Raw genomic sequence first — 10,280 nt, forward strand, 5'->3', positions numbered from 1 at the left:
TTTACACAGAAGTCATAAAACAATCCAAAGAATGGTCTCGTCAACAGTTTACCAATGAAATACCCACAGTTACGAAGAGACTGTAATAAAGCCTACTTTAACAGAATGGACAAACCCCACAGAAAATCAGTGTATAAGCAAAGCAAGTGACAAACCAAAAAACAAACCCCAACAAAGAAACAAATACACTTTCCCCTTCTGTTAAGCTTCAGTATCACAGCTGGTCAAACATTCACCTGTGGATATAAAGCACATACACCCCCCCTCCCCAACACACACACACTCACACACCCCTCAATGATTGAGCCGCCATGTGAGATCAATGACAAGACGCCACTCAACACGAGTGGGCGTGTCTTCCCATCAGCTCCAGCAGACCTACAGTATGTGTCCATTCCCACTAACCGAAGCCACGCCCACATCCCGCTTTAACGCTTATCTATATGTTGCGAACTATTAGAAAGTAGCTATTACGGAAAGGAATCGGATCTCATGATGTTTTGGTTTATTGTAAGTGCCGTTATACTTTTATTTGCCTTAAGATTTCGTTATCCTTACTTAATCTCAGAGGCCAAGTACGCGGGTCGGATAGCAAGATCTATGTACCGTACGACTAAATATCTCAAATCCAGACCTTTCTACACCTTATTAGATCGATTCTTGGATTCGGTTCAGAAGCACCCGCACAAAGCGTTCATTCGGTTCCAGGATGAGACCCACTCGTACGTGCAGTCGGATAAACAGAGTAATAAGATCGCGAGGAGTTTGTTGAGGCACGCGGATCTTCATGAAGGAGACACGGTTGCGCTTCTGCTTGGGAATGAGCCCATGTTCTTGTGGATGTGGTTGGCTTTGGCCAAGATCGGATGTTCTGTTGCTCTTCTCAATCATAACATCCGATCTAAATCACTTCTGCACTGCTTCACCTGCTGTGGGGCCACTGTGCTGATCGCCGGTGCAGGTAATGTTACTCTTCCAGTTCAAAGGTGTGTTTGTCAGATGCAATCTTAGTAACTGTATTCACTGTAAAGCTGTTGACTCAGTGACCTTGGCCCGTCTCTCACCAACGTTGGTTACATGATTATTAACTTTTATTAACACAGATAATATATGAACTATTTAGAGACCCCCAGTTCATTATTATTATTATTTAAAAACAAGACATTTAAGAACAAAAATTCTTATGCATATTTTGATATTCATTTTAAGTGCAGATACTAAGGAAGTCTTAAGAATTTGCGTAATCTTTTCTTAAAGTTTTTTTTTTAAGATTTTTTCTTGAGTAAATGAGACGCTTTTGTGTTACCTGATTGTATAGGTGCTGAATAACTAAAAGAAAAATGGTTTTGGCGTTGCCTGCATATTAACTTTAATACTCGTAAACAATTTTCGTTGCGACCCTCCTCCTCCTCAAGGGTGTTCAACGCTCGCCGGCGCAGATTTAATGCGCTGTTTATTTTGAAAAGCTTGTTTTTAAAGATGTTACTTTTTTTTTCGTTCTTTTTTTCTCGCGCTGTCTTCTGTCATGTGAAGTTTACGTCAGGGTAGAAATGAATGAAACTTTCTGAATGCTCGATTCTGATAATTAAGGCATTATATTAGTTGTTTTTTTCACCCTGTAATCAAATCGTTGCGTAATCATGAGTAAAAAAAAGATAAATAGTGACTTTTTATCTTATGATTCAAAGTTTTTATATCTCAAATCTCACAATTTTTATACCTTACAATTTCCAGTAGCAAATATTTTCTTCAGAATTGCTTGTTTATAATTTGCAGTTGCAACTTAACATCCCACAAGTCACAACTGACTTTTTGCTTTAAAGATTTTTTTTTTATTTAATCTTGCAATTCTGAAAGAAAGAAACAAGTCTGAATAGTGAGATTTAAACTTGTGTGGTTTAAAACAACAACTCACAATTACCTTTATTATTTAACTTTTTAATGGTGGAAACTAGCTTCCATCACTCTTTGCCTCCACATTGTGTATTAAAATTGCATAACTCAAATTGTGAAACTTGTGTATTAAATAAATTCAGTGCACACAGACTGAAGTACTTAGTCTTTGGTTCATTTTAATTGTGTTTAAATGACAATAATAATAAACAAAAACATTTAGTGAATTGTTGGCCTTCTTGAAAGCATGTTAATTTACTGTACATGTACTCAATACTTGGTACAGGCTCTTTTTGTTTTAATAACTGCCTCAATTCGGCGTGGCATGAAGGTGATCAGTTTTTGGCACTGCTGAGGTGGTCTGGAAGCCCAGGTTTCTTTGACAGTGGCCTTCAGCTCATCTGCATTGTTTGGTTTCTCGTTTTTCATTTTCCTCTTGACAATAGCCCATAGATTCTCTCTGGGGTTCAGGTCTGGTGAGTTTGCTAGCCAGTCAAGCACACCAACACCATGGTCATTTAACCAACATTTAGGTCTTTTGGCAGTGTGGAGAGGGGCCAAATCCTGCTGGAAAATAAAATCGGCATCTTCAAAAAAGCAGGTCAGCAGAAGGAAACATGAAGTGCTCCGAATTTCTTGGTAAATGGGTGCAGTGACTTTGGTTTTCAAAAAAACACAATGGACCAACACCAGCAGGTAACATTGCACGCCAAATCATCACAGACTGTGGAAACTTAACACTGGACTTCAAGCTACTTGGGCTATGAGCTTCTCCACCCTTCCTCCAGACTCTAGGACCTTGGTTTCCAAATGAAATACAAAACTTGCTCTCATCTGAAAAGAGGACTTTGGACCACTGGGCAACAGTCCAGTTCTTCTTCTTCTTAGCCCAGGTAAGACGCCTCTTACATTGTCTGTGGTTCAGCAAATTCCTTGACACGTCTGTGTGTGGAGGCTCTTGATGCCTTGATCCCAGCCTCGGTTCATTCCTTGTGAAGTTCACTCAAATCCTTGAATTCGATCTTGCTTGACAAACCTCATAAGGCTGGGGTTCTCTCAGTTGGTTGTGCATCTTTTTCTTCCACACTTTTTCCTTCCACTCAACTTTCTGTTAACATGCTTGGATACAGCACTTTGTGAACAGCCAGCTTCTTTGGCAATGACTGTTTGGAAACCTCCTTGTGAAGGGTCTCAGTGATTTTCTTCTGGACAACTGTCAGATCAGTCTTTCCCATGATTGTGTGGCCTAGTGAACCAAACTGAGAGACCATTTTAAAGGCTCAGGAAACCTTTGCAGCGGCTTTGAGTTGATTAGCTGATTAACATGTCACCATATTCTAATTTGTTGATGTAGTTAATTAGTGGGTTTTTGTTAAATGTGATCCAAAAATCATCCAAATTAAAAGAACCAAAGACTTCAAGTACTTCAGTCCGTGTGCACTGAATTTATTTAATACTTGAATTTCACAATTTGAGTTGAATTACTGAAATAAACTTTTCCACAAAATTCAAATTTATTGAGATGCACCTGTATTTCGTACTTTGAAATCCCCTCATGTAGAACTGCAGGACACTGTTGAGGAGGTATTGCCCGCTCTGAGAGAGCAGGGCATCTCTGTCTATATACTGACTGACCATGTGACCACTGAGGGAATGGAGAGCCTTACAGACAAGATCGCGCTGGCCTCAGATGAGCCGATTCCTGCAGACCTGAGGGCCAACATCACCTTCAGCAGCCCAGCAGCGTACATCTACACATCAGGCACCACAGGTAAGACTGGATTCAGTGACTGATGTGTTATTGTTCTCTGTGATGATTGGGGCGGGGCCGGGGGAATAACTGATAATGAGCGACACCTGCACCACTCACCAGTCTCGCCTTCAGTGGCCCTGACGGATAGTGCACAACATTATATATTACAAGTTTGTAATTTGAAACAGGTGTGCATCTTGTTGAGGTTTCCATTGGGATGCTTCTTTAAAAAAAAAAAGCAAACCCGGCGGCTTCAGCTGCATCCATGTTAGCAAGTCACGTTTGATGTGGTAATTTCACAGTAGGCATACACACATGTTTAAAGACTCGTTCTCGCCCCCTACAGATTCTGCTAGGTGTACATCCGCGCTAAAATATTAAGGTGAAAGTCATCATAGCTCGCGCAGTATAGACCCAGCTCCCAACCCAACTTTGAGAATAGATATTTTTTTTATTGCCCGATTAGAATCTCATGTGAATCAGCCGGGTGCTTTCTGGAATACACCCCTGGACTTTATTTTGTGTTTTGGTTCTTTTGTGTTTATTTTATTAGGTATTTTATTATTACGTTTTATTGAAATGTTCGCCAAATCCCGCATCCTCATTCCCGTGCCTGCGAACAGTGTTACATACTCTATTTTTAACAAATCTGTTATTAATAACTGAGTGTATTTCATGAGCCGTGTCCCCTGCAGGTCTTCCAAAGGCAGCAGTGATTGCTCAGCTGAGGTTGTGGGCCATGGCCTTCTTTCCTTCTATTTGCGGTGTGAAGTCGGATGATGTGGTGTACCTCTGCCTTCCCTTGTATCACAGTGCCGGCTTTGGCGTTGGATTCTGTGGTGCTATTGAAAGAGGCATGATTTATTTGTATTTTTTTGTTGGTAATCTAAAATGTTCATTTTGTTCTTGTGCAATGGATGTTGATTTTGTTTTGTTTTATTTTTTGTGTATGTGCTTTCATCAATGTTGTGTTTTTTTATTTACTTTTTTGTATGTGCTTTCATGGATGTTGACATCCATTTGTTTAGCTTTTTTTGTGTGTATGTGTACATGCTTTCATGTTTTTTTTGTTTCTTTGGTTTTTGTATTCAGGAGCTACTGTTGTCGTGAAGAGTAAGTTTTCTTCCTCTCAGTTCTGGGACGACTGCAGAAAATATCATATCACTGTTATACAGTATATTGGGGAAACAATGCGCTACCTCTGCAATACACCAAAGGTATTTGAACATTTTAAAAAGTCAATCTGCAACTCTGAATCTTCCTCTTTTTTTTGTTTTTGTCATCTACAGTACTTTGAAAGTATGGCTGTGATCTGTTGGTTGCTCACTGTAATTTAGAGTGGGGTAAGCTGAGCCAATCTTTAAGCTGTCCTCTGGCCACAGAGTAAAGGGAGTAAACTAGTGTATGTTGAATCATTATCACATGGAGTATGCGAACAGTTTGCATAAAAAAAATTAAATCAAAATGTTGTTTATTTCTATATATTTTCAACATCTTTATCTCTATGAAATTTGCATAAAATGTTAAATTAATGAGAAAAATTCTAAATCTCCTTTACTGGGCTAAATGAAGACATTTTGATGCCATGAATACTATTGTAACTATGACAGTTTACCTGAAGTGTCTTCCACACAGCTATAAAATGATTATATATTTTTAGTTTTTGTAATGCATTCCTATATAATCCTCTGGATCACAGGCTGCTGTATATGAATGCAGTTATGTTGGCAACACGTCTAACCTCACTCTCCGCTCCAGTGTCTGCAGTGCTCTGTTTGCTCTGCACAATAAGCTGTTTTCTCATCTTTGTTCTCTCATCCTTACAAGCGTGTTAGCGACCAAGTACACAACGTCAGAATGGCCATTGGGAACGGGATCAGACCAGAGGTGTGGAGGACGTTCATAAGCAGATTTGGACATGTTGAAATCAAAGAGTTCTACGGCGCAACCGAAGGAACCCTGGGCTTTTTGAACTATGCTGGGAAAATTGGGGCTGTTGGTAGAGTGAATTCTTTTCATAAGGTAGATGCACTGAAATTTTCAGTGAATGTGGTCGTAACTCTTTTACCTGCAATTCATCAAGTTAGACACATCAGAAGTACAGAAATGAGAACTGGTGACGATTAAAATTTTCTGAACACATTAATGTTATTTCAGAAAATCTATCCATATGCATTGGTTAAGTTTGACCAAGAACAAGAGGAGCCTGTAAGAAACTCAGAAGGATTTTGCATAGAAGTAGCTAAAGGCAAGTAACATTTTCATTTTTAATCAACAGTACTTCTGAGAAAGCATGTTTGTATGCATCAAAATGTCACAAGTAACACAGCGCAGTTGTTTGGTTTTTACTTTGATGAACATGTCATTAATGTGTCATTGACTGTAATACAGGTGAAACTGGTCTACTAGTGTCAAAGATTACCCAGAAGGTCAAATTTGCTGGATATGCCAGGGATCCTAAACAGACCGAGAAGAAGAAACTCTACAATGTGTTTGAGAAGGGAGATGTTTACTTCAACTCTGGAGATCTGTTCAGGACAGACCACGAAAACTTCCTCTACTTCCAGGATCGGGTGGGCGACACTTTTAGGTGAAAAAAATGGCATTAACATTTTTATTCAATTGGGCCTTGGAATAGATTCCAAAAAGAAATGTAGCTGCATGCAGCAATTATGGGGCCAAGCACTACAGAAGCAAGCATCAAACCAACTAAAGCAAAACATTTTGAGATGATAAGTCAAAATGGCTGGAAAATCATAAATGCAACCACTTGTAATATTACTTACTGGCTTACCACTTTTGGCCAGTACGTGGCGCTGTAATTAAATATATGTGGTGTGTTCTGTGTGAGGTGACAATGACACACACAAAGTTTGGTGTCAATATGTCAAAGCTTTGCAGAGATACAGCCTCAGACGTAATCTGGCATCATGGCTGTGCTATACAAAAGCTTTGTCCATCAACATGAAATGCAAAACTTTTGTCAGCGCAGTCTAAAGATTATCTGACTCTCTTGGTGAAAAATTAGACGAATGGTCTAGGCAGACTGGAAGTTCGGCTGACTATGGCATAATTGGTTGCTATGTTCTTGGCATGAGCCAAGGAATATTTTGAGACCGATTTCTTAATAATAGGCTAATGCAATCAAAAATTAGATTAGAAATGAAAAGATTAGCATTTTTGGAAATTTCGTAATTAATGGTTAATGAATGGTTTATCACTTTAGGTGGCATGGTTACAAAATTGATGTGGCCTTGTCAGTGTGAGGTGAAAATGGCACATACAAAGTTTGGTGTTATTTATGCGTTTGGCATCTTTCCAGCAAATTCATTGATGTACTAAATGAGAAAGGTATTTTTTTTTTTTTTATTGAAACGAATTCCAAAACCTTTTGCCAGCTTGGTCTGATGATCGATATGCCGATGTGGAGATATATTCTCACATCCATTTTTGTGTGTACCTCGTAGAATTTGTTCGCACTTTATTTGAGAATGATTTGACGAATCAACTTGAATTCCATAACCTTTTGCCAGCATGGTCTGGAGATGATCGGAGTCAGTTTTGGTGAGAATCAGACTAACGGTCTAGGACAAGTTTTGAAAAAGTAGGTTTTCAAACCATTAAATGGTGTTCATTCGACACTGCATGAGCCAAGGATTTTCCTTCTGTGTCTTACGGTTCAAACGCTATTTGCATAAACATGAGTGAAACTTTGGACAAATGTTGACACTAAAACAAATTTTAATTAGAGACTCCAAATTTGCTATGTTGACAGTTCAGACTGTCCTCTATCTGTGTGCCAAATTTTATAACTTTCCCGCAAGCGGTAAAGTTACAGCTTTAATATTACATTCAAATAGAAGAATCTTGAATAACTGCATGGTCCTCTTCATCTTAGGTGGAAAGGGGAAAACGTTTCCACAAATGAAGTGTCTGACATCTTGACTATGGCAACGAGTATCGAGGAAGCAAATGTTTACGGCGTTACAGTTCCAGGTTTAATGCTACTTCACTCCTTTTAAAATAGTTCATGCAGAAATTTAAATTTGCTGAAAATTTACTCATCCTCAGACCATTCAAGATTTTGATGAGTGTGATTCCTCATGGGAACAGATTTGAAGAAATGTATCATTACATCATTATTCTGCAGTGAATGGGTGCCGTCTGAATGAGAGCACAAACAGCTGATTAAAACAACACAATAATCCACACCAGTCCAGTCAATCATTTAACATCTTGTGAAGCAAAGAACTGCATAAGAAACAAATCCATTAAGCCATTTTTAGGAGTCCTCTATCCAAGATATTGCTTTCTCCAGTGAAAAAAAGTCTTCTTGTGTGAATCAGGATTGGACTGGAGTGGTGTGGATGACTGGTGGATTATTGTGATGTTTTTATCAGATGTTTTGAGACTTCATTCCGATGGCACCCATTCACTACAGAGCATCCATTGGTGAGGCAATGCTACCTTTTTCAATATCTGTTTCAATGAAGAAACAAATTTAAATTTTTGGGTGAACTATTCAGTTGACATTCATACCACCGGTTAATATTTCTTCCAAAACCATTAGTGACACTAGATTTTTTTTATTGAATTTGAAGGGTATGAGGGAAGGACAGGAATGGCTTCCATCACACTGAAGAAAGACCATCAGTTTGAGCCCGATGCCATTTTTAGTCACGTGACTACTTACCTCCCCTCTTATGCCAGACCTCGTATGATAAGGATCCAGGTAACTCACAATGCTCTTTCTGACTAAATGATCACTTTGTAGTGTCAGTGTGTTTATGTACTCTTTCATGTCTCAAATAAGTCAAAGGATTTCTGATTGCAGGACTGTTTGGCTGTGACTTGCACTTTCAAACAGCTGAAAGGGAAGCTGGTAGAGGAGGGCTTCGACCCTGCTGCAATCACTGAACCTCTGTTTGTTTTAGACGAGACGGTGAAAAGCTACAGACCTCTGACACGTGACACATATCAGTCGATACTGGACGGTCATTTCAGATTGTGAAGAGCAGGATGTTCTTTAAGTTATAATGTATAATGGAAAAAAAATCAAATCTATTATTTGTTCACACTCCTGACTATAAATTTACACTTGGACTATAACTGTCCAGAGATCACAATTAACCCAGAGATCACAATTAATTAGCACATAAATGCTATTATTATTACTATTATTTTGTCTGTACTACAAATTCAACAAATGAATTGGTGGAAATAATTATTTTGCTTATTGTGCATAATTCAAAACCCCTTAATTAAACCAGTTCATCACACTATTATGACAACACTATTATGACAAAAGATAATAAAACTGTTAAAAAAGTTCTTTGTCAATCTCAAAAGAGACTTTCTAAGAATTTGATACTATGGTTCCCTGTATTCTGCAGTGAACAAATAGTTTCGTAAGAGTTTGTTGTGAGATGACTGGCTCCCACAGAAACCCTCCCACTAGCTCATGTCTCAAAGGCTGAATTGAATGAGGGTTGCCATGTTGTGAGTTTAAAATACTCATGTACTAAACTTTTTTTGTTTGTTTGTTTAAGTGGAAAATTTTATTCCAAAAATATAAATAAATACAATTTTTAACATTGTGCCATTTTAAATGTATTAATTTTGTTTAATGTGAATAGTTAGAGAGTATTTGATCATGGAATATTGAAATTCGTAAGAAACTCTCCATGAATTTGCTACAGAAGTTGTTTAAATCATTATTGAAAGTCCTAAAATAATTTGTATATCAGCAAAGTTTCTATAATATAATGATCTACTTAATATGCAATTATTTAGTGCAACTGCATGGAATTAAACGCCAAAACACAATAAGGATTTTCTCTGTACATAACTACTGTAAACTGGGGAGCTTAAAATACAAAAAATAAATAAAATCAGAATACAGCATTATATGTGTTAAGATATGTGTAGATAAATATGTAACTGAGTTTCATTTTGTGTACAAACATGGCAAAGACTGAGCTTCTTGTCTCCCCTGCCACTCCAACTCTACAGCATGATTTTTCTATCCAGCTAGGTTCTTCTATAATTACCCCATCAACTTCGGTCAGAAATCTTGGTGGAACCTTTGATGACCAGCTGACCTTCAAAGACCACACTGCAAAGACTGCTCGATCTTCCAGGTTTGCATTGCACAACATCAGAAAGGTCAGGTCCTTTCGAAACGGAGCATGCTGCACAACTTCTTGTCCAGGCCCTTGTCATTTCTGGGCTGTGCTACTGCAATGCTCTTCTGGCTGGACTTCCATCAAGCACAATCAAACCTCTAAAATTATTCAGAATACAGCGGCAAGACTGGTCTTCAACAAGCCCAAAAGAGCCCATGTTACAACTCTCTTTATCTCCTTGCACTGGCTATGGATTGCGGATTCAAGTTCAAGACACAGATGCTTGCATAAAGAACAGCAACAGGCTCAGCAAGCTCCTACTTCCTATCACTACTTCAAATCTACATCTCCTCCAGAAGTCTGAGATCCGCTATTGAGCGACGTCTGGTGGTACCATCACAGAGAGGCTCAAATTCACTTTCCAGAACATTCTCGTTCATAATTCCTGGCCGGTGAAATGATCTACCGTATTTCTCAGACTATAAGTCGAACCTAAGTATAAGTCGCAT

At 38.5% G+C, this 10,280-nt stretch overlaps 1 protein-coding gene across 3 annotated transcripts; it reads left to right on the forward strand.

The window, feature by feature from the left end:
* The first annotated feature begins 294 nt into the window (after window positions 1-294).
* LOC113043532 (very long-chain acyl-CoA synthetase-like) lies at window positions 295-9,753 on the forward strand. 3 transcript variants are annotated; one of them, XM_026202976.1, is made up of 10 exons: window positions 295-961; window positions 3,455-3,664; window positions 4,342-4,500; window positions 4,739-4,863; window positions 5,474-5,668; window positions 5,804-5,894; window positions 6,038-6,236; window positions 7,545-7,642; window positions 8,248-8,378; window positions 8,481-9,182. In XM_026202976.1, the coding sequence occupies exons 1-10, from the start codon at window positions 493-495 to the stop codon at window positions 8,655-8,657; spliced, it is 1,854 nt and encodes a 617-aa protein (XP_026058761.1). In that variant the 5' UTR covers window positions 295-492; the 3' UTR covers window positions 8,658-9,182. The 3 variants fall into 3 exon arrangements, with proteins under 3 accessions (XP_026058761.1, XP_026058763.1, XP_026058764.1); XM_026202978.1 differs by lacking the exon at window positions 8,481-9,182 and adding an exon at window positions 9,681-9,753 and having other exon boundaries at window positions 296-961; XM_026202979.1 differs by having other exon boundaries at window positions 296-961; window positions 8,466-8,489.
* Window positions 9,754-10,280: the final 527 nt, after the last annotated feature.

The sequence above is a fragment of the Carassius auratus genome, chromosome 25 (genome assembly GCF_003368295.1).
Source record: "Carassius auratus strain Wakin chromosome 25, ASM336829v1, whole genome shotgun sequence".
Taxonomy (NCBI): Eukaryota; Metazoa; Chordata; class Actinopteri; order Cypriniformes; family Cyprinidae; genus Carassius; species Carassius auratus.

What these genes read in the sequence shown, in the direction of transcription:
- LOC113043532 (XM_026202976.1), top strand. Translation starts at nt 493, where the DNA reads ATGATGTTTTGGTTTATTGTAAGTGCCGTTATACTTTTATTTGCCTTA. An exon ending in CGGGTGGGCGACACTTTTAG is followed by an intron (nt 6,237 to 7,544) that starts GTGAAAAAAATG and finishes TCTTCATCTTAG; the next exon opens with GTGGAAAGGGGAAAACGTTT. An exon ending in TTACGGCGTTACAGTTCCAG is followed by an intron (nt 7,643 to 8,247) that starts GTTTAATGCTAC and finishes TTGAATTTGAAG; the next exon opens with GGTATGAGGGAAGGACAGGA.